This window comes from Carassius carassius, chromosome 42, assembly GCF_963082965.1.
Source record: "Carassius carassius chromosome 42, fCarCar2.1, whole genome shotgun sequence".
Classification (NCBI taxonomy): Eukaryota; Metazoa; Chordata; class Actinopteri; order Cypriniformes; family Cyprinidae; genus Carassius; species Carassius carassius.
The window spans coordinates 26840730-26865896 of NC_081796.1; the positions used below are offsets into that span (position 1 = coordinate 26840730).

The 25167-nt window shown below is 39.3% G+C and overlaps 2 protein-coding genes across 2 annotated transcripts in view; both read right to left on the minus strand.

Annotated features, from left to right (window-relative positions):
* The window catches only part of LOC132124468 (nuclease EXOG, mitochondrial-like), a 344294-nt gene that overhangs the window by 146236 nt on the left and 172891 nt on the right, over positions 1 to 25167 (minus strand). The gene's annotated exons all lie outside the window — the stretch shown is intronic.
* On the minus strand, positions 4368 to 14321 carry LOC132124460 (tripartite motif-containing protein 16-like). Its single transcript, XM_059535467.1, has 6 exons — positions 13664 to 14321; positions 6909 to 6992; positions 6643 to 6840; positions 5858 to 6017; positions 5680 to 5727; positions 4368 to 5453 (listed from the first exon to the last, which is right to left on the minus strand). The coding sequence occupies exons 1-6, from the start codon at positions 14234 to 14236 to the stop codon at positions 4936 to 4938; spliced, it is 1581 nt and encodes a 526-aa protein (XP_059391450.1). The 5' UTR covers positions 14237 to 14321; the 3' UTR covers positions 4368 to 4935.

Below are 25167 nucleotides of genomic sequence, written 5' to 3' on the forward strand. Positions count from 1 at the left end.
TTACATTAGATTATTGTAATGCTTTAATGGGTGGTTGTTCTGCACACTTAATAAACAAACTCCAGCTAGTCCAAAAAGCAGCAGCTAGTGTTCTTACTATAACCAGTAAGTATGACCATATTAGCCCGGTTCTGTCAACACTGCACTGGATCCCTATCAAACATCGTGTAGATTTTAAAATCTTACTGCACTGAATGGTTTAGCACCTCAGTATTTGAAGGAGCTCTTGTTACTTTATAGCCCTCCACATCTGCTGCATTCTTAAAACTCAGGCAGTTTGATAATACCTAGAAAATCAACTGTTGGCGGCAGATCCTTTTCTTATTTAGCGCGTTAACTCTGGAATAACCTACCTAACATTGTTCGGGAGGGCAGACACACTCTTTCAGTTTAAATCTAGAATAAAGAGCTATCTCTTTAACCTGGCTTACACATAACACACTTGTATGCTTCTAATATCCAAATCCGTTAAAGGATTTTTAGGCTGCATTAATTAGGTAAACCGGAACACTTCCCATAACACCCAATGTACTTGCCACATTGTTAGAAGAATGGCATCTACGCTAATATTAGTCTATTTCTCTCTTATTGCGAGGTCACTGTAGCCATCAGATCAGGTCTGTATCCTGATCAGAGGATCACTGCAGTGACCCGGATCCAGTACGTATCCAGCCCAGATGGTGGATCAGCACCTAGAAAGGACCTCTACAGTAGAGGTCTTCACAGTGCACCCGAGACCCGTAAAGGTTTGGGTCTATATTTTAAATGATCAGCCAGGTCCGGGTCGGGTCCGAATCTATTACCTCAGGTCGCGGGTCTGTTTAACATTGTGTGTAATACCCGTGCGATTGGTGAACAAACACTGCCGTGATCAGTCACTGCTTGTGTTTCTTGTAACTTGCAACTTGTAAAATTATGAAAAGAGTGAGCCAAAAAAAATAGTGATCTCTCTCTCTCTCCACCTTTAGAAGCAGAGCGCGCAGACTCAAAGTTAATGCAAGTGCATGCATGGTGATAATGCTTGCAGACTTGACACACTAATATTTTATCTATTTCAAATCAGCAACACAATCTGAGGTGAACTGTCACATGAATGTTTTCTATGACGCTCAAATTGCGTTAAAACATATTTTAGGTTGATACAGCTAGCACATATGTGCAGCCTCAAGCGCGTTTCATGTTTCTATGGCAACCAGTGAGGGACACTTCGACCGCCAAACCGTGCTTTACATTTTCTCCTATTTTTATAATAATATAAATGAAGCGTTAAATCTTAAAGTTTTAGTGGTCAGATTCAGACTCAACACAGAGCAGAGAGCACCGAGATGATAACAAATATATAATGTCAGCAGCCATGGCATTGCACGAGCGATCGTTATTATAGTTCAAAAGGGCAAACAGTCGAAGTTATTATGCGAGTTAACTCGAGTCAGATTGTACATGTGCACAGTTGCATTTGTCATCCGTCACCGTGACATCAAGTGGACTGAAATAATGAGTGGATTAAGCTTGGACTTAGAATAATGAGAGGAATAACATGGATAACTTTCTTGTTGGAGGATTGTAATGCATCACAGGCAGTCAGGTACAAGGAAGAGAGACTACGGCTCCTTAAATTAGGTAAGACAAAAAGCTTTATTTTTCGCAACAGGTTTATTGAATTGTAATAGCAATTTAAGGTGGAATATGTGACAATCGGGTCCAGTCGGGTCTATGTCTTCCCGGTTGGGTCGGGTCTGGGTAGGAATTTCTCGGATCTACACGGGTCCAGGTTCACCTTTTGAAATATTAGACGGGTTCGGGTCGGCTACAGCCCTGAAAGACAGCGGAGACCAGGACAACTAGATATGCCAGATCCCCTGTAAAGACCTTGTCTCAGACGACCACAGGGACATGACCACAGGAAACAGATGATTCTTCTGCACAATCTGACTTTGCTGCAGCCTGGAATTGAACTGCTGGTTTAGTCTGGTCAGAGACTAAACCAGCAATGAGCCTGGTTTCTCCCAAGGTTTTTTCTCCATTCTGTCACTGATGGGAGTTTTGATTCTTGGCGCTGTCGCCTCTGGCTTGCTTGCTTAGTTGGGGACACTTCATGTGTAGCGATATCATTGACTTGATTGCAAATGGTTGCATAGATACTATTTAAACTGAACTGAGATGAATGATGACATCACTGAATTCAATGATGAACTGCCTTTAACTGTCATTTTGTATTATTGACACACTGTTTTCCTAATTAATGTTGTTCAGTTGCTTAGACGCAATCTTTTTATAAATAAAGGTGACTTGACGACGATTTAATGCTTCCTCTGCTTGCTCTATGGTTACTTCTTCATGGCTTCTTGTTGGCAGCCATATTAGCACGGCCATGCCAAACAGAACTTGCGAAATATTGTTTTGCTGATGCGGACTCTACAAAGCATTTTCCTTGTCATTGCCTTGTTTCATGCCATGGATTACGATTCAGTTTTGCCCTTGGATATTCCTTGGATATTCCTATTTGCCTATTTGTGGACCTTGCCTATTTTGACCACGCTGTGTTTTGATAAAAGCTTGCAATTAGATCTATAATGCTTGTCTGTGTCCTGCCATTACAGCACTGTAACTAAATCCATTAGATTTTAGCCCGCTAAATTTAAACTTGGACTAAAACTAAAAACAATTCAGATTACTTAAATATGATTAAAACTAAATGGCATTTTAGTCAAAAGACTATGATTAAAACTAAATCAAAATTTGCTGTCATAATTAGCACTGGTATGAATCGGACAAACTTTGTAAATATTACTAATCTATAATAGAGAACCGGATCGCTCATGACATCATAAAAGTGAAGCATACGTGCCGCCATATTAGTATTATTCCCATATATTCTATTGAATTAATGTTTTAGCATTAAAACAGTGTGTTTTTCATGATAAAACATCACCTAACCAGTCAGCATTTGTATATCTTTAGTATCCCAGTACATTCTTGTAACACAAACAACCTGAACATATAAACAGTTATTTGTTCAATGTCTGGGATTTCCCCTTCATATTAAAAAGTTACGTTCTTATACATTACAGCAGTGAACATCAGACGAAAATGATAAATATGGCACACTCAATATATTTATTACAAATGACAAAGTGCTCATTCTGAAATCTGAATAAAGATGTAAATTTTTATGCACATATAGCTTAATTGAAGCTTTATTTCCAAGATGATTTGTGGAACTGCTGAGGTGGTATGGAAGCCCAGGTTTCTTTGACAGTGCCTTCAGCTCATTTGCATTTTTTGGTCTCTTGTTTCTCATTTTCCTCTTGACAATACCCCATAGATTCAGGTCTGGTGAGTTTGCTGGCAAGTCAAGCACACCAACACCATGGTCATTTAACCAACTTTTCGTGCTTTTGGCAGTGTGGACAGGTGCCAAATCCTGCTGGAAAATGAAATCTGTGTCTTCAAAAAGCTGGTCAGGAGAAGGATGAAGCATGATGTGCTCCAAACTTTCTTGGTAAATGGATGCAGTAACTTTGGTTTTCAAAAAACACAATGGACCAACACCAGCAGATGACATTGCAAACCAAATCATCGCAGACTTTGGAAACTTAACACTGGACTTAAAGCAACTTGGGCTACGAGCTTCTCCACCCTTCCTCCAGACTTAGACCTTGGTTTCCAAATGAAATTCAAAAGCTCTCATCTGAAAAGAGGACTTTGGACCACTGGGCAACAGTCCAGTTCTTGTTCTACTTAGCCCTAGTAAGATGACTCTGACTTTGTCTGTGGTTCATGAGTGGCTTAACAAGAGGAATCCTACAACTGAAGCCAAATCTCTTGACACATCTGTGTGTGGTGGCTCTTGATGCCTTGACCCCAGCCTCAGTCATTTCCTTGTGAAGTTCACTCAAATTCTTGAATCCAGTTTGCTTGACAATCCTCAAAATCTGTGGTTCTCTCGGTTGGTTGTGCATCTTTTTCTTCCGCACTTTTTCCTTTCTTTTAACATGCTTGGATATAGCACTCTTTGAACAGCCAGCTTCTTTGGCAATGAATGTTTGTGTCTTACCCTTCTTGTGAAGGGTGTCAATGATTGTCTTCTGGACAACTGTCAGATCAGCAGTCTTCCCCATAATTGTGTAAGCTAGTGAACCAAACTGGGAGACCATTTTGAAGGCTCTGGAAACCTTTGCAGGTATTTTGAGTTGATTAGCTGATTGGCATGTCATCATATTCTAATTTGTTGAGATTTGAATTGCTGGGTTTTTGTTAAATGTGAGCCAAAATCATCACAATTAAAAGAACCAAAGACTAACAGTAAACTACTTCAGTCTGTGTGCATTTAATTTATTTAATACACAAGTTTCACAATTTGAGTAGAATTAATGAAATAAATAAACTTTTCCGTGCCATTCAAATTTATTGAGATGCACCTGTAGTATGAGATGCTTGTATTGTATTATTCACTGTACTGTATATTAGAATCAATTTCAGACACGTATACCAGATATATGTTCATGTTTAATATTTCCTACAAAATTATGTACATAAAGAAATATATTTTGTGTTGGATCAGTTTCCTGTATCATCAGTGCTCCACTCACACTATCACTATATATCACTCAATCAATATATCGCTTATACTGCCCAAAGAGCAATCAAGCTCGGGTTTGGACCAGGCAATCGAACCGAGTGTGAAAAAAACCAGAGTTTGAGAAAAACACAGAAACAAATCATAACTCAGGGGGACTCACACACACTGACGTTACTGTCTATATGAAGATTTGTTACACACATTATTCGGACATGTTATTTCAGTGAAAGAATTTCAGCTGCAGTATTAATGTCATGAAGGGAAAAGAAGAGACTTTGTAACATCTACTGTTACTGATTTATCATGCAGCTCAAAGCATTATGGGTGAAATATCACGTCAATCTATTCTGAGTCTAACACAGTTTCACTGATGATCCTTTATAAACACCAAACCCAGGATAGAGCGGCTGAGTGAATGTGGTCTGGACTGTGTGGATGAGGCTCATTGTGTCAGAGACGCTGTAGAAGGACAGAGTTCCTGCACTGTGATCCACAAACACTCCTATTTTACCTCTGTTGGACTTTACAGGGAGATCAGTCCATTTGTTATTGTTTATGAATGAGTAACTGGAATGTGAGCAGAACAAACTCCAGGACTGATCGTTACATCCAAATGAACACTCATTACTTGAACCCTTCCTGCTGATGCTCTTATATGACACTGATATACGAACACCTCCACTCCACTCCTGCTCCCAGTAACAGCGTCCACACACACTCTCTCTACACAACACCTGAACATACACATCAAATCTGTCTGGATGATCAGGATACGACTGTACTTTTCTAGTGGCAGTAATCACTCTGTTATTCTCAGACAGACAGAGGAATTTATTCACTGTGTTTAGATCCAGAGTGAGCTGATGGGAATCTGATGGAGATAAAAGACATCAGAATCAGGAATTATGAATCTGTTTGATCTTTTCATGTAGCTGAACTCTTCATGTTCAGTGTATCATCAGTGTCTCAGTACAGATGACCAGATATCAGTGCAAATCATCATTACCATCATCAGTTATAAACTCTTCTTTCATCTTCTACAGGAAGAACATGAACACACTCAGTGAGGTTTTCTGCTTGTTTTCTGACTGACTTACATTGTAGGAAGTCCTTCCTGGTTCTGGGAACAATGTTGGTGATTGTGACTGTGGAAATCAAAAGACATGAACAGTGTGATTCTCATGAACCTGTATCCATTCCTAAGACATTTCTAATATGATGTTCTTCATGATGATGGACTGGTTTCTGAGAGCATATTAATCTCCAGGACTTTACCTCTGTCTGAGATCTTCTTGAGCTGCTCTTTGCAGAAATCCTCCAGTTTGTCTCTCAGCTGATGGACAGATTCTCTCAGACCATCAGAAGAGACGAGAGAACAGAAGAGATCATCATTTCCTTCTGTAGATTCAGGAGGTGCTGAGAGACACGGGAAACTCTACAGAAAACAGAAATCAAACTCATCAGCTCCACACTACACCCAATAACCTGCAGGAACATCAGATTTGTTCAGCTCTTGTTGACTTGACTGATCATTAGTAACTCACATCAATCCAGCACTTTCATTCATATTCATTATATCACATTATAGCTGCAGATTCTAGTATTTGCAACTTACACTATATGTGAACCTTCTAGGAAATAGTTTGGATATAACATCAGTTAACAACATAAATATCCATCTAACAGCTCAAGCACATCAATGGAGTCTGATTATAGGGTCGAGTAGATTTGCTCAGGAAAGGCAGAGATTAGAATGAACATTTACAACTTTATAGGAATTAGAGACACAGAAATTTCAAAAGGACCCTTGAAGGGTACTAAAGTTTGGTGGCACAAGTGGTTTTTGACAGCTTAATATATCTTTAATAAGAAATAGCTCAGAGAAAACATTCCTAAGAGATTTTCAGAGCTGCAAGCCATTTGTAGGAAAAAGATGATCAGATGAGAGTCTGGTTGATGATTATATAATAAGACATTTATGAAATGTTTCTATGTGAGTCTCTGTCACCGCAGGATCTGCTCAAGTCCACTATGATCCTGTTCTTCTAGATCTGTGTTACCTGCAGGAACTGGATGTGATCCTGTGTGTGTGAAAGCTGCTCCAGCTCAGCGTCTCTCCTCCTCAGATCATTGATCTCCTGCTCCATCTGCTTCAGTTGTCCTTCAGCTCGACTCACTGCAGTCTTTTCCTGATCTCTGTTCAGTCGTATCAGCTCAGAGATCCTCTCACTGTCCTCCACTGCTGTCTGTGCAGAGCGCTGTTAGGACACACAGTGATTCAGCTTCAGTGAGACTGAAACAAACTTCTCTTCTTCTCCAGACTCACCTTATGAGACTCCACAGTCTCTCTCAGCTGCTGGAGATCTTTATCTCTCTGCTGGAACGTCTTCTGCATCTCTTTCAGCTGCTTCTGCAGGACAAACAGATGATAGTGAATCTCACAGAAAACCACTATGGGATTTAAATGCTGCCATGATTCAAAACTGAAAATACAGGTCTGAAAGGTTGAAACTAAGTGTTCGAAAACTCAAAAACTTACAAAAAAAAGTTTTGCAAGATCGAAAAAATAAGATTTGCAAGCTTGCAAAATATTATAAAATGTAAAAAAAATAAAAATATCTCTGCAAACCTTATGTTGTTTTTTAGATTTCCTTCTTCAGAACTGCAACATTTTTTTACGATGTTGTGCAAATAATTTTTCAGAGTTTCAAATTTGTCAGTGTTCTCCCACTGTATTAGATTGTTTCCAGGTTTGAAACCTTGTAAATGGTGATCTGAAAACTGGTGTGCGAATGTATGATTTTTTTTTTTTTGAAACTCTGAAAACAGAGCTTTGCAGTCTTGCAAAATGGTAAAAAAAATTACATCTCTTCAAACGTAATTTTGTTTTTGAGTTTTCCCTCTTCAGAAGTGCAACACTCTTTTTTAAGTTGGTGTGCAATCATTTTTTCAGAGTTTCGAATTTGTCACTGTTCTTCCAGTGTATAGTTTGCTTTCAAGATTTGAAACCCCGTAAATAGTGATCTGAAAACTGGTGTGCGAATAGGTGAAAAAAAGTTTTGAAACTGAAAACTGAGGTTCGAAAGGGCGAAACTTATTAGGCCTACATTACATTAGCACTCCTATTGCAGACTATTTTTTCAGAGCTGAGTTAACAACAAACACTTTGCGGAGATACGCACACACAGTTGTGAGCTTGCGACTCACGTGATTTGTGGCAGTGTTGTCACGCAGCTCTGCTCTGAAACTCTGAAACTCAGACTGAGCGAAAATGAAGCTTCGCAACCTCGCAAATAAAAAAAAGCCTGGAGGGAGGGCCTTCTGCTCTTGGCCAATGCTTTGCTGTCTGCTGACGTACAGTCCAATCACAAGTCGTATTTACTGGAAAGGTGGGATTGACCGACTGCTCCGCCAAAGACAAAAGCGCACAGGATACGCAAACCGAGGATGCACAGATTTCTGTCCACAAGGCGGTCCGTCAGCTCTATCCTCTCTCAATCCGTCACAAACAGCGTATGAGGACAATGAAAGCAATATAAAACAACAAATGTACAAGTGCTATAACAAGTCTCAGTTAGCTTACACGTAACAAAGGCTTTTAAATAATATGATAAAGAAATACTGATAACAGATAGAATAGAAAAAGAATAGAGCAAGCTAGAGTTAGAGGTCTTTTTGCCTTTGTTAATTGTATAATGAAAGAAAACCGATAGAATACAAAATAATAGAAAGCTTAATATTATTCTTTTTTTTAAGAATAGTGAGTGTTAAAGTTAGAAGGTCAAATACATTTGGAAGAGATGTGTTTTAAGCCGATTCTTGAAGATAAGGATTGGGTACAGACAATCCAGTAAAGATTTCCCCAAACGAAGGTCTGAGAGTACAGAATATCCTCAATGCAGAAAGCACTCTCTTTCACTCACACACAGTATCAATTTTAGCATGTGGTGCAGAACAAATAGTTTATCATACGTTTTAAACATTATATATTTATTAGCCTAGTTATTTATGTTTTATATATATATATATATATATATATATATATATATATATATATATATATATATATATATATATTATATATGAAAATACAGATGTTTAGATTATAATTCAGGTTTATTTTTACAAAATATAGATTTTAAAACGTCTCAATACATATAGCTTATAGTGATTGCAGAAAAAAGTTAACCATGCATTCATAAATTTGTAATAGGCAATTATTTATAATTTTACTGAAATATTTTAATAAAAGTAAAAAATACACTGTACACCTTTCTGAATATTTAAATATAATATCTAAATATTCTTTTGGATGCACTATTGAAGTCACTTTAATTGTAATATTCGGTCTCTACATGAAGAGAGAGTCAGTGGTCCACTGCGTGAGGAAAGTGAGTCGTGAGGAAAGTGAATCGTTCGCTGCGTGAGGAAAGTGAGTCGCCAGCTGAGGAAAGTGAGGTGAGAGTGTACATACTGATGCACCGCCGGTCTATCAGTGGTAAACTCAGTGGCTACTGGCAATTGTATAGTGAATTTCAACGACAAGTGGGTAAACCTTTATTTTAGAACTGGACCGCGACGGGACCGCCTTGTGGACAGAAATCTGTGCATCCTCGGTTTGCGTATCCTGTGCGCTTTTGTCTTTGGCGGAGCAGTCGGTCAATCCCACCTTTCCAGTAAATACGACTTGTGATTGGACTGTACGTCAGCAGACAGCAAAGCATTGGCCAAGAGCAGAAGGCCCTCCCTCCAGGCTTTTTTTTATTTGCGAGGTTGCGAAGCTTCATTTTCGCTCAGTCTGAGTTTCAGAGTTTCAGAGCAGAGCTGCGTGACAACACTGCCACAAATCACGTGAGTCGCAAGCTCGCAACTGTGTGTGTGTATCTCCGCAAAGTGGGTGTTGTAAACTCAGCTCTGAAAAAATAGTCTGCAATAGGAGTGCTAATGTAATGTAATGTAATAAGTTTCGCCCTTTCGAACCTCAGTTTTCAGTTTCAAAACTTTTTTTCACACATTCGCACACCAGTTTTCAGATCACTATTTACGGGGTTTCAAATCTTGAAAACAAACTATACACTGGAAGAACAGTGACAAATTCGAAACTCTGAAAAAATGATTGCACAACACCATAAAAAAGAGTGTTGCACTTCTGAAGGGGGAAAACTCAAAAACAAAATTACGTTTGAAGAGATGTAATTTTATTTTACCACTTTGCAAGCCTGCAAAGCTCTGTTTTCAGAGTTTCAAAAAAAAATTTCACACATTCGCACACCAGTTTTCAGATCACCATTTACAAGGTTTCAAACCTGGAAAACAATCTAATACAGTGGGAGAACACTGACAAATTTGAAACTCTGAAAAATTATTTGCGCAACATTTAAAAAAATGTTGCAGTTCTGAAGAAGGAAATCTCAAAAACAACATAAGGTTTGCAGAGATATTTTTTTTTTTTACATTTTGCAAGCTTGCAAATCTTATTTTTCGATCTTGCAAAACTTTTTTTTGTAAGTTTTTGAGTTTTCGAACACTTAGTTTCAACCTTTCAGACCTGAATTTTCAGTTTTGAATCATGGCAGCATTTAAATCCCATAAACTACTGGCTCTAAATCATCATGTGAACAGATGAATCCAGTAAAAGTGGAACTGATAACTAAGGCCGACCGTCTGCTAGCCGCCTCCCGTCACAGAGGTCAGTTAATTCTCAGCACATAGAGACTTTTTCACCTAGATATCACACTATAGAGACTGTGTCTGTTCCCCGAACTAGAAAAAACAAAAAACGTCCAAACCAAGTTAAGATTAACAATTTAATTGAGGTTCAACAAATAAAAAACAGAAGCAATATGGATAAACAAATGATAAAGCTTGGCTTATTGAATATCAGATCCCTTTCTACGAAAACACTTTTTGTAAATAATATGATCACTGATCATAATATAGATGTACTCTGTTTGACAGAAACCTGGCTAAAACCTGATGATTACATTATTTTAAATGAGTCCACCCCCCAAGATTACTGTTATAAACATGAGCCGCGTCTAAAAGGCAAAGGCGGAGATGTTGCTTCAATTTATAACAACGTTTTCAGGATTTCTCAGAGGGCAGGCTTCAAGTATAACTCATTTAAAGTAATGGTGCTTCATATAACATTATCCAGAGAAACAAATGTTAATGATAAATCCCCTGTTATGTTTGTACTGGCTACTGTATACAGGCCACCAGGGCACCATACAGACTTTATTAAAGAGTTTGGTGATTTTACATCCGAGTTAGTTCTGGCTGCAGATAAAGTTTAAATAGTTGGTGATTTTAATATCCATGTTGATAATGAAAAAGATGCATTGGGATCAGCATTTATAGACATTCTGAACTCTATTGGTGTGAGACAACACGTTTCAGGACCTACTCACTGTCGAAATCATACTCTAGATTTAATACTGTCACATGGAATTGATGTTGATGGTGTTGAAATTATTCAGCCAAGTGATGATATCTCAGATCATTATTTAGTTCTTTGCAAAATTCATATAGCCAAAATTGTAAATTCTACTTCTTGTTACAAGTATGGAAGAACCATCACTTCTAACACAAAAGACTGCTTTTTAAGTTATCTTCCTGATGTATCCAAATTCCTTAGCATATCCAAAACCTCAGAACAACTTGATGATGTAACGGAAACTATGGACTCTCTCTTTTCTAGCACTTTAAATAAAGTTGCTCCTTTACGCTTAAGGAAGGTTAAGGAAAACAGTTTGACACCATGGTATAATGAGCATATTCGCACCCTAAAGAGAGCAGCCCGAAAAATGGAGCGCAGCTGGAGGAAAACAAGACTAGAGGTATTTCGTATTGCTTGGCGGAAAAGTAACATATCCTACAGAAAAGCATTAAAAACTGCTAGATCCAATTACTTTTCTTCTCTTTTAGAAGAAAACAAACATAACCCCAGGTATTTATTCAATACAGTGGCTAAATTAACGAAAAATAAAGCCTCAACAAGTGTTGACATTTCCCAACACCACAGCAGTAATGACTTTATGAACTACTTTACTTCGAAAATCGATACTATTAGAGATAAAAATTGCAACCATTCAGCCGTCAGCTACAGTATCACATCAGACAGTGCACTATAGACCCCCTGAGGAACAGTTCCACTCATTCTCTACTATAGGAGAGGAAGAATTGTATAAACTTGTTAAATCATCTAAACCAACAACATGTATGTTAGACCCTATACCATCTAAGCTCCTAAAAGAGGTGCTTCCAGAAGTCATAGATCCTCTTCTGACTATTATTAATTCCTCATTGTCATTAGGATATGTGCCCAAAACTTTCAAACTGGCTGTTATTAAGCCTCTCTTGCAGTTTAAATCTAGATTAAAGACCCATCTCTTTAACCTGGCATACACATAACATACTAATATGCTTTTATTATCCAAATCCGTTAAAGGATTTTTAGGCTGCATTAATTAGATAAACCGGAACCGGAAACACTTCCCATAACACCCTATGTACATGCTACATCATTAGAAGAATGGCATCTACGCTAATATTTGTCTGTTTCTCTCTTGTTCCGAGGTCACCGTAGCCACCAGATCCAGTCTGTGTCCAGATCAGAGGGTCACTGCAGTCACCCGGATCCAGTACGTATCCAGACCAGATGGTGGATCAGCACCTAGAAAGGACCTCTACATCCCTGAAAGACAGCGGAGACCAGGACAACTAGAGCCCCAGATACAGATCCCCTGTAAAGACCTTGTCTCAGAGGAGCACCAGGACAAAACCACAGGAAACCGATGATTCTTCTGCACAATCTTACTTTGCTGCAGCCTGGAATTGAACTACTGGTTTCGTCTGGTCAGAGGAGAACTGGCCCCCCAACTGAGCCTGGTTTCTCCCAAGGTTTTTTTCTCCATTATGTCACCGATGGAGTTTCGGTTCCTTGCCGCTGTCGCCTCTGGCTTGCTTAGTTGGGGAAACTTCATCTACAGCGATATCGTTGACTTGATTGCAAATAAATGCACAGACACTATTTAACTGAACAGAGATGACATAACTCAATCCAATGATGAACTGCCTTTAACTATAATTTTTGCATTATTGACACTGTTTTCCCAATGAATGTTGTTCAGTTGCTTTGATGCAATGTATTTTGTTTAAAGCGCTATATAAATAAAGGTGACTTGACTTGACTTGACTAAGGGCTGTAGGTTTAAACTCTTGAAGGGATGATTGATGGTTTACCACTATTGTACATCTATGAATAAATATCAAAGCCTGTTTCACACTACAAGTGTAAGTATTATAAAAGTGAAACTGACACAAACGTACAGCTTCAAATTGAAAGTTTTTCTCCATTAATCTGTGGCTCTATACAGAAAACAATCTGATTGTTGGATCACTACACTGAGTATTATAACTCGCAGCATTCTTAAGGACTCCTCTATCCCTGACCATAGACTGTTTAACCTCCTACCCTCCGGGAGGCGCTTCAGGAGCCTCCGGACAAGGACCACAAGATTCAGGAACAGCTTTTTCCCTACAGCTGTTTCCTTGCTGAACTCTGCCCTCTGACACCACCCCACACCACACAAACAGACTCCTCCCCCACATCACCACTGCATCTGACTGATTTATTTATTTATTTACAACAAGCAAAAAACAGTAAACTTGTTATTACTTGCACTACTGTCTGTTCACCCAGAAACCCAGTAATCCATTTGCACACTGAAATATTTTCTATGCACTGTACTATCCATTGCACTAGTGTAAATTATGTTCATATGTTCATAGTTCTGCCTATAGTGTACATACACTTTTACATAATCCATCTGTATAGTATGTTCATAGTACACCTACCTGAATATCATGCTTATAGTATTTAAAATCTGTAAATTATATCCATAATACTTATCTGTATAGTTATTGTACATATTATAGACCTTGTATATTCTGTGCTTACTGCTTATTGCACTTCTGGTTAGATGCTAACTGCATTTCGTTGCCTTGTACCTTACATGTGCAGTGACAATAAAGTGGAATCTAATCTAATCTATTAACTTGATTGCTAGTGTTAAATACCTGTTTCTCTGTCCTCTGTGCTGCGGCTGATACAGTGTTGTGGTTTTTATGCTCATATTTTGTACACAGCTCACAAATGCATTGTTGGTCAGTAATACAGTACATTTCCAAATGTTTCTCATGTTTCTGGCAGATCATCTCCTGCAGTCGTCCAGTGGCTTCAATCACTTTGTGTGGCTTACGTGAATAAAATTCCTCATGACGGTTGAAATGAGTTTCACAGTAAGATTCCTGACATATCAGACAGGACTTGACGGCTTTGTATTTTCTTCCAGTACAGACGTCACACTGTACATCTCCAGCTCCAGCGTCACAGTCAGCAGGACGTTTGGTCTTCTTGAGTTTCACCACCAGTTCAGCCAGCACAGTGTTTCTAGCTAAAGCAGGTCTTGGACTGAAGGTCTGTCTGCACTGAGGACAGCTGTAGACTCTCATCTGATCTTCCTGATCCCAGCGGTCTGTAATACAGCTCTTACAGTAACTGTGTCCGCACTGGATGGTTACTGGATCCTTCAGGAGATCCAGACACACTGGACACATGAACTCATCCTGAGAAATTCTGAATTCTGCCATTTTACTGCTTAAATACAGAGACACACAACACACGACAGCTCAACTACACTTCAGTTTCTCCTTCCCTGAACTCCGGTGATTCATGTTTCCTGGTTCTGTTTGAGTCATATGTGTAAAACAGGCATTTCAAGTCTATAAAGCATGATTTGTCTATTAGATGCCAATCTCAGGCATGCACCCAAAGAATACATGTTACCAGGAAGCAGGACAACAGCCTTACAAAGTACAGAAATACTGCATCCTGATTACTCTACTTACAGGTCCATCTAAAAAATATATATATATTTCCTAGAAAGAGTGTTTTTATATTTTGTAATTTAATTATAAAATAGCAAACTTTCTTGTCAAGTCAAGTCACCTTTATTTATATAGTGCTTTAAACAAAATACATTGCGCCAAAGCAAATGAACAACATTCATTAGGAAAACAGTGTGTCAATAATGCAAAACAACAGTTAAAGGCAGTTCATCATTGAATTCAGTGATGTCATCTCTGTTCAGTTTAAATAGTGTCTGTGCATTTATTTGCAATCAAGTCAACGATATCGCTGTAGATGAAGTGTCCCCAACTAAGCAAGCCAGAAGCGACAGCGGCAAGGAACCGAAACTCCATCGGTGACAGAATGGAGAAAAAAACCTTGGGAGAAACCATGCTCAGTCGGGGGCCAGTTCTCCTCTGACCAGACGAAACTAGCAGTTTAATTCCAGGCTGCAGCAAAGTCAGATTGTGCAGAAGAATCATCTGTTTCCTGTGGTCTTGTCCTGGTGGTCCTTTGAGACAAGGTCTTTGAGACAAGGGATCTGTATCTGGGGCTCTAGTTGTCCTGGTCTCCGCTGTCTTTCAGGGATGTAGAGGTCCTTTCTAGGTGCTGATCCACCATCTGGTCTGGATACGTACTGGATCCGGGTGACTGCAGTGACCCTTTGATCTGAAAACAGGCTGGATCTGGTGGCCACGGTGACCTCGGAACAAGAGAGAAACAGACAAATATTAGCGTAGATGCCATTCTTTTAATGATGTAGCAAGTACATTGGGTGTTATGGCTTGTATTCTAGATTCATTTCACACATATTTAAATATTTTAGAGTTGTTTTGCTTTAATGAAGGTTATGACAGTAAAAATTCTAATTCTAATTTTTTTCAGTCTCTCAAAAAATTAGAATATTCCATTTTGAGCTTGATTACTTTGATTAATTTTGAGTATTAATACTGGGTTCCTCCTGGGCTAGTTTAGAACATGCAACTACTTACTTGACAATTGTCCAGAAAATGTTTATCAACACCCTCCAGAAAGAGGATAAGTCACAGAAGGTCATTGCTGAAAGGGCTGGCTGTTCACAGAGTGCTTTATTGAAATATATTCATAGAAACTTGACTGGAAGAAAAAATTGTGGTAGGAAAAGGTGCACAAGCAACAGGGATGACCCCAGCCTTGTGAAAATTGTCAGGAAAAGCTGATTAAAGAACTTGGGAGAGCTTCACAAGGAGTGGACTAAAGCCGGAGTCAGTGCATCCAGACTCACCACACTCAGACGTCTTCAGGAAAAGAGCTACAGCTGTCACATTCCTAGAACCAAGCCACTCCTGAACCAGAAAAAAAAAATGTAAGAAGCGTCTCCCCTTGGCTAAGGAGATAAAGAACTGGACTGTTGCTCAGTGGTTCACATTCTTCTATTCAGATGAAAGTAAATTTTGCATTTTATTTGGAAATCAAAGTCTGGAGTCAGGAGGAAGACTGAAGAGGCACAGAATCCAAAGTCCAGTATGAAGTTTCCAAAGTCCGTGATGATTTGGTGTGCCATGATGTCTGCTGGTGTTGGTTCATTGTATTTTATCAAGTCCAAAGTCAATTCAGCCATCTACCAGGAGATTTTGGAGCATTTATGCTTCCATCTGCTGACAAGCTTTATGGAGATGTGGATTTAATTTTGCAGCAGGAATTTAGCACCTACCCAAAACCAATTCCAAGTGGTTTGATGACCATGATATTACTGTGCTTGACTGGCCAGCCAACATGACTGACCTGAACCTCACAGAGAATATGTGGGCTATTGTAAAGAGCAAGATAAGTGAAATCGGACAAACAACACAGAGGAGCTGAAGGTCACTATCAAAGCAACCTGGGCCTCAATAGCGCCACAGCAGTCCCACAGGCGCATTGAAGCAGTAATTTGTACAAAAGGAGCCCCAACCAAGTATTGAGTGCATAATTAAACCTAGTTTGTAGACCTGGGACATTTCTGTTTTGTAAATCTTTATTTGATTGATCTTTGAGAAAATATAAAAAAAATTTGAGAAACTGAATTTTTAATTTCCCTAAGCTGTAAATTGTAACCATCAGAATTAAAACAAAAAACTCTTGAAATATGTCAGTTTGTGTGCAATGAATCTTCAATATAAGAATGTTTGCTTTTTTTTATTAAATTAAACAAAAAAACTTAAAACTCAGTTATATATTCTAGGTTACTAATTTTAGATAACGTATTCTCACTGTTTTTCTAGATTACTTATATTCATATATATTCAAACTTGTATTATACCTATATAGCCTATATATCAGACTGACATCGTTGATCTGCCTCCTGATGGTGAATGGTCCAATATAGTGGGGGACTATGCTTGTGGCAAGTATGCACTGAAAAGGGGTGAGGCCGGTAGTTTGCAGACTGAGGGAGATTTGTGCGTACTCAGCCCAGGGAAGGTAGAGTCTCCAACAAACATACCTCCCGATTTCCTTGAATCTTTCATTCAGTCTGGCAATTTGATTGTGGATGATATCCAGAGGTGGGGCTTATTGATACTCAGAGGAGTTGGAAGAAGGCCCACCATACCCGGGAGATGAATTGGGCCCATGATCAGAGGTGATGTCTTCAGGGATGGCGAAATTGTGAAAGAATTGTTTAAATAACTGCATTGGTGTTTCCATGGCAGTAGATCATTTTCTGAGAAGGAAAAATTTGCACCCCTTAGAGAACCTGTCGACAACTATGAGGATGCATGTGTAAGATAAATATAGAGACACACAACAGCTCAACTACATTTCAGTTCCTCCTTCCCTGAACTCAGGTGATTCATGTTTCCTGGTTCTGTTGGAGTCATGTGTGTAAAACAGGCATGTATTTAAAGCATGATTTGTCTATTAGATGTCAATCTCAGACATACACCTAAAGAATACAAGTTACAGAGAAGCAGGACAACCGCCTTACAAAGTGCAGAAATACTGCATCCTGATTACTATACTTAAAGGTGCAATTAAAAAAAAATTATATATCCTAGAATAGGTGTTTAGTTTTTGTAATTTATTTTAAAAGCAAACTTTCTTGTATTCTAGATTCATTGTAAACATACTGAAATATTTAGTTTGATTAATTTTGAGTAAATACTGGGTACCTCCTGGGTTAGTTTAGAACATGCAACCACAATTATGGGAAAGGCTACTGACTTGACAGTTGTCCAGAAGATGATCATCAACACCCTCTACAAGGAGGGTAAGTCACAGTAGGTCATTGCTGAAAGGGCTGGCTGTTCACAGAGTGCTTTATTGAAATATATTCATAGAGACTTGACTGGAAGAAAAAATTGTGGTAGGAAAAGGTGCACAAGCAACAGGGATGACCCCAGCCTTGGGATAATTGTCAGGAAAAGCTGATTCAAGAACTTAGGAGAGCTTCGTAAGGAGTGGACTGAAACTGGTGTCAGCGCGTCAAGAAGATGATCATCATATCAGTAGATCATTTTGCACCCTTTATAGAACCTGTCGACAATTATGAGGATGTATGTGTGAGATTAAGACCTGGGCAGAGGTCTGTGACAAAGTCAACTCTGATGTGAGACCATCGTTTGACTTCTCTGGCCATATTGGGCCACCAGTAGTGGGTTTCAAGGAGCGAGAGGATTTGCTGGCTGCCTGGATGACCAGAGCCTGGAGAAGAGTGCAGTGAGTCCAGAAAGGTATTGCGGAAGGAGGATGGCACAGACTTTCCCTTCTGAACCTCCCAGCAGAGAAGGTTCTGATTGGGTGGCTCCATGGATCTCTCTGTCGAGCGTCCACTGGATAGAGCCCACAATGATGGCTGGAAGGAGAATAGTCTCAGAGGCTAGTAATCGTTCCGTCGGCTGATGGAGACTTGAAAGAGCATCCTTCCTGGATGGTAGGTAACAGAGAACTGGATGTGTAACATGTGTAGAACTGAGCCCACCATGCCTGACGATGGTTTAAGCGCTTGGCCCTCAAGAAGATACTTTAAGTTCCGGTGATCCATGATGACTTGAAATGGAAGAATAGCTCCCTCCAGCCAATGTCTCCACTCCTCCAGAGCAAGCTTGATGGTGAGTAGCTTGTGGTTACTGATATCATAAATTTGCTCTGCCAAGTAAATCTTGCAGGAAAAGTATGAACAGGGATGTAGGACAGGAGGCTCTCCGGAACGTTGTGAGAGAACTGCTCATACCCCTATTGTCGACACATCAACTTCCACGATGAATGGTTTCTGAGGATCCGGCAGGGCAAGGGTAGGAGTGATGCAGAAAGCTTCCTTCAACTTTTCAAAACTCTCAAGGGCTTCAGGAGTCCAGGACAGAGACTTGGGCTTGTTACGGAGCATGGAAGTTAGAGTGGCGGTGTTGCGACTGAAGTGGTGAATGAAACATTAGAAGTTTCAGAATCCCAGAAAGCATTGGAGTTATTTAACAATTTTGGGTTTTGGCCATTTATGAATGGCTTAGACCTTTTTGTCATTCATTCATGAGGTATTTCCTCAGCTGTTGTAAGACCTGCTCCACATGATGGCGTATTCGGCCAGGTTCCAGGAGTAGATGAGAATGCCATCGATGTAAATGATCACAGAGCAATGGAGTAACTCCCAGAACACCTTGTTCATAAATCCTCGGAATACAGAAGGTGAGTTAGATAATTCAAACGGCATGACAAGATATTCACAGTGTCCGGTGTGACAAAGGCCTGCATAATGAGCTGCATAATGAGCCATTCACTCAGGTGTGTGACTGAGAGGGAAGAGTTACATGAAAGAATGTAAGGACAAAATAAATGTATATAATTTTATGTTTGTAGTTTATTTAGAATATATGTAATTATCCCACAACATAATTTAATATTCACTTACAGGTGCAGTTAAACAGTTTATTAGGAACAATCAAAGCTGGCTTTCAAAGCTGATTTTTTTGCATCATTACTCCAGTCACACAATCATTCAGAAATCCTTTTAACAATCTGATTTTCTACAAAAAATATTATTATTATTATTATTATTACTATTATTATTATTAATAATATTGAAAAGAGCTGAGAATATATTATCAGATTTTTGGGGGGGAATAAATTGAAAGAACAGCATTGTTTGTTACATTTGTTACATTAACATTTATTTGTTACATTTATATTAATATTATATTACATTATATTACATTACATATTATATTATTTATATTACATCAAGCTTTTGTATGGTATAGTGTATATTGTTATTGAAACTTCATAATGTTTCACTTGATTATACATTTAGTCAGGAATTATAGTTTGGAAAAGTCTAACTAGTAAAATGTTTACACGTTATGTGAAAACTAGTACAAGTATATAAATAAATAAAAAAAAACTTAATCATGTTTATGTTCTCTGCTGAATTAAGCACTTCATTCTTTTTTTTCTGAGGAAATCCAAATCTCAAATCCTGAGGTAATCCACATCACATCTTTTTGGGGTGAATTATGTATTATTCCTCTCATTGCGATGCAAAGAGTAAAATAAAAACACTTAAAGAACAAGTGTCTCGCTGCGTTGTTTTCTGTTGTATGGGCATATTCAAGCCACGCGCTTCAGTGAAACATTATAATCTGAACATAATTATAATTCATTATACTCTCATTATAATCTCAATAGCGCATTCAGTGCGGGGAAGTGATCGAATTAGCAGATAATGAAGGGAGACGTGAAAAACGGACATCGGGTTGTTTTCATTTGGATTACTTTATAACAGATTTTTTTTTTCGGCAGCACTTGTTTAGTTTACAAGTAGACATGTCAAACTTTCTATAGATATCTCTCTCATGTCTCTTCGTTGAGTATTCACTGAGTTACAGTTCATTTCAATGACGCATGTCTAAATGAAGATCACTGAAGACAAAGGCTGCAGACAGCACACCTTGTTTGTTATCTTTATTTTATAAATGCACAAAGTTTTGTTGTTAATATGTCTGTTTACAAACAAAGTACACCCTTTTCAGATTCGATTGATGTATTTTCTTATCTGTACGATCAAAACTAAAAGTTTATTTTAAGTTATTTTCGGGGTTATGAGGAGAAAATGACACAACGCGTATATGCGTTAATCGACTCGAAAGAGTTTAAGTGATAAAATATAACTTAATTCCCACCATATTTCTGATATTATCTGTCAATCTAATCTGATTAATTTGATCATTCTCTTTTATTCTAAATCCGCAAGTGCAGCTCATCTGCATTGCATTAGCATTCGTTAGCTTGTCATTAGCGTTGACATTCATGCCTATCGCTGTTTTCTTTTCTTTTTTCTTTTCTCCTGTCCTCTCTCTCACTACTCTCTCAATCTGTTTTTTTTACAAGTTCTTCAAACAACTGTGTTAAGAACTTGACCCCAAAGAACTAGTTAATTATAGACCAATCTCAAAACTCCCTTTTCTGTCCAAGATAGTGAAATAGTGAAATAGTGAAGTGACATTCAGCCAAGTATGGTGACCCATACTCGGAATTTGTGCTCTGCATTTAACCCATCCGAAATGCACACACACAGAGCAGTGAACACACACACACACACACTGTGAGCACACACCCGGAGCAGTGGGCAGCCATTTATGCTGCGGCGCCCGGGGAGCAGTTGGGGATTCAATGCCTTGCTCAAGGGCACCTAAGTCGTGGTATTGAAGGTGGAGAGAGAACTGTACATGCACTCCCCCCACCCACAATTCCTGCCGGCCCGGGACTCGAACCCACAACCTTTCGATTGGGAGTCAGACTCTCTAACCATTAGGCCACGACTTCCCCTAGTCCCCTAAGATACTAGAAAAGGTACTATCCTCACAATTATATTCCTTCTTAGAGAAAAATGGTATCTTTGAGGATTTCCAGTCAGGATTTAGACCGTATCATAGTACTGAGACTGCTCTCCTTAGAGTTACAAATGACCTGCTCTTATCATCTGATCGTGGTTGTATCTCTCTGTAATAAAGTGCTATTGGATCTTAGTGCTGCGTTCGACACTATTGACCACAACATTTTTTTGCATAGACTAGAAAACTTTGTTGGCATTAATTGAAGTGCATTATCATGGTTCTAATCATACTTATCTGACCGCCATCAATTCATAGCAGTTGTGACCAGTCTCTGTCGGGACTCTGCGTTGTGTTATAATGAAGGAGACCGGACAACAGAAATTTCACGGACCGGATTTTATTCTGTATGAATAAAAATAAAAGATCACTGCAAGCTCGAGTCTGTGGCCTTCTTTCACATTTCTGCCTCTCTTCAGTCGCATTTACCGCGAACTGAAGGAGAGCAACCGGAACCGGAACATGACAGAACATTGCAAAGAGTCTTAAAGGAGCCACGCACCGTATTAAACAAAACTGAAAAATGACCGTGTAACCATAGAAATATGACATCTCAATTAAAAGAAGAAGAATAATCAATATAAATCAATATTAGAAGAATAAATAAAATTCCAGAATACAAAATAATGAAAGAAATATAAGAAATGATAATAAGAAAGGGAGATTTTGAGTGAAATTAATTAATAAATATGACATCTGTTACATTCACCTCCCCTAATTTCACCAAAATTATGCATGTGCATAAAGAGGATTTACTAAAGAATCACAATGCAAAAATTCCACAGTTACAGCAATGAAAGCTATCTGTCTTGACAGATACAGAGATATTTGAGGGTGATAATAGTAAAGTATGTTGCCAAATACACCATACCACACTTAACCTTTGCAACAAATCCTCATTCACATTATTCTCATATCACATGGCAACAACAAAAAAAAACGTATCCCCAAAAGAAACATAAAATAAACTTCCTACCCAATCACGGATATTGGAATAGGCTTAAAAGTGACTGTGACTTTTTCTGGAACCTGTTTGACAAACTTGGCATTTTAAATGGCTTTTGAGCCATGGTCTCAATCAGACGGTTGACTTTTTTTACTACTCTACCAGCCCGTGTTGTAATAGTGTCTTGCGCTTGTTCAGGACCTGGCATTAACACATCATCACATACAGGTAAGTCAGAGTCAATGATACCTGAATTAGTAAAGTCAAATGTTGCCAATACATTGTCACAATCAGAAGTTCCGGTGCTCAATGTTTTTTCAGGGAGCATCTGGTTTTGGCTGTCTTGACCAGAATTAACACAGTAAGTATCATCGCTTTTCTCTGTGTCCTGTTCCATTTGTACGTCAAATGTTTCTGAACTCTTTGAAACATCCTCATTCAATACTAATGAATGCGTTTCGTTTTTAGGATCTTCATCCTCCAAGGAATCAGTGGAGTTTGTTGATTGGCTCTCACACTCTGAATCGCTCGAGCAATCGGCAACCGTTGACTCACATGTTTCATCCTCAGGACATGTCACAGGTAAGAAACTGATGTCTAAGAGCATGTTTCGATGTATCACTTTAATGTGTCCTTTGTCATCCTTCACTTTGTATATGTGTGTCTGGGGATCATTATCCACAATGGTGTACACAGTAGGTTCCCATCTATCTGCCAACTTCCTTTTTCCTCTTTCTCCTTTGTTGGCAATGAGCACTCTATCTCCATTGTTCAAATGTACTCCCTTGATCTTGCGGTTATACATCTTGGTCTGTTTCCTCTGTTCTTGTACAGCATGTTTTTGAGCAATTTCAGCTGCTTCGTGAAGATGAGACATTAAAGTGGCGACATAGCTGCTGTAATCAACAATCACTGGATCCTTCAATACTTGCTTGAACATTATGTCCACAGGTAAGCGTGGGACACGGCCAAACATGAGTTGGAAAGGTGCGTAACCCGTCGTCTCATGTATTGTTGAGTTGTAAGCGAAGGTCAGAGTCTGAATTTGTTGTGGCCACTTATCCTTAGATCTCAGAGGCAAGGAGCGAAGCATACTTCCCAATGTTCGGTTGAACCGCTCTGTGATGCCAATTCCCATAGGATGATAGGCCGTTGTACGAGATTTGGAGACTCCAGAAAGTGCAAGCAGTTCAGCAATGAGCTCACTCTCAAAATTTGTTCCTTGATCCGTATGGATCCGCCCAGGAAACCCATACACACAGAACACATGGTCCCATATCTTCCGAGCAACTTGCTTAGCCGTCTGATTGATGCAAGGAAAGGCGTGTGCAAGTTTCGTAAAATGATCCGTCAGGACCAACACATCCACTGAACGCTGTTTGTTATCTTCTGCACTCCAAAAGTCAAGACAAACCAACTCCATAGGTGCAGAAGTCTGAATACTCTCCAGTGGAGCTCGAGCAGCTGGCTCAGGTGTTTTTGCCAGAATGCACCGCCTACAACACTTCACATATTCTCTGATATCGCGCTCCATCTTGGGCCAGAAGAAGCGCTGTCTTGCCAAGTGAACTGTTCTAGCCTGTCCTTGGTGACCGGCAAGATCGTGAAGACCATGTAGAGCTTTTTCTACCATGCTCTCAGGCAGAACATACTGATGTCTTTTCTGTCTGCTTATAGGTTCCTTAGTCACCCTGTACAGAATCCCATCACACACTTTTAAGTGATCCCATTGCTTGACAAGGGCTAAAGCTCTATAGTCGAGTTTTTCCCTCTCTCTTCTTGAAGGGCGTCTTTTACGAAGCACAAAAGGGAGAACCTTGGAAATGGTAAGGTCTAGCTCTTGACTTCTTTCCAACTCTTCATGAGAGAACATAGGCAGAGGCTGTTCACCATGGCTAGTGTCTGCAATCTGCTGAACTAACTGCACCAGCTGAACTGCTCGTGTCACCGTCGCCATTTCCCAGTCATCTTGGACATGGCAAAGTGTCTTGACGGCAACTGGATCACATGACTGCACATGACAGCTCGATTGACATCCAACCTGATCACTTATCTTGTGGCAATCAACCTTCAGACGAAACACATCCTGTATCCCTTCTTCTCCTACAGCATCAGCTTCGGTAAGTAAGCGGTTGTAACTCTCATTCATGAGCCTATGACTAATTGATCTTGCAAATGGATCTCTGCTTAGGGCATCAGCCACAATGTTCTTGACTCCTGCGATATGTTTTATGTCGAAAGAATAAGGGGCTAACTTTGAAACCCACCTTTGTTCACAGGCATCGAGTTTCGGCTTAGTCATAATGTGCGTAAGTGGATTGTTGTCAGTCCAAACTGTGAAGGTGTGCCCCTTGAGCCAGTGACTGAACTTTTCGCACACACTCCACTTCAAAGCCAAAAACTCGAGCCTGTGTGCAGGGTACTTCTTCTGTGACACAGTTAGGGTCTTACTGGCGAAGGCAATTGGCCGAGCTATTTCTTCCCCTGCTGGAACTTGGGATAGCACAGCACCTAAGCCATCCAGAGACGCGTCAATTGAAAGAATCAAAGGCCTGGAGAAATCAGGATGCGCAAGCACAGCACAGTTCAGCAACCTCTCCTTGAGTGTATTGAAAGCAATATCGCATTCCACTGTCCAATCACTTGGATTCAACTTTCTAAACGTGCCCACAGGCTTCCTAACCTTCGCTTTACTCCGTCTCTTCTGACCCGCAGTCAGAGCAAAGAGAGGCTTGGCGATCGAAAAACAATTAGGAATAAAGTGTTGATAATAGAAAATCATTCCTAAAAATGACTTGATTCTTCGTGCTGATGGAGTGCAACCATCTTCCTCCATAAGTTGCATTTTGGACATTTTGGATATAACATCCACCTTCGTGAAGTC

Bases quoted from the DNA above. Each gene is read 5' to 3' on its own strand.
- LOC132124460 (XM_059535467.1), bottom strand. From the start codon at position 14,236: ATGGCAGAATTCAGAATTTCTCAGGATGAGTTCATGTGTCCAGTGTGT. The intron at 6,993-13,663 runs GTATTTAACACT...TTTGTCCTGCAG, and splicing joins CACAGAGGACAGAGAAACAG to AAGCAGCTGAAAGAGATGCA. The intron at 6,841-6,908 runs GTGAGTCTGGAG...GTGTCCTAACAG, and splicing joins AGACTGTGGAGTCTCATAAG to CGCTCTGCACAGACAGCAGT.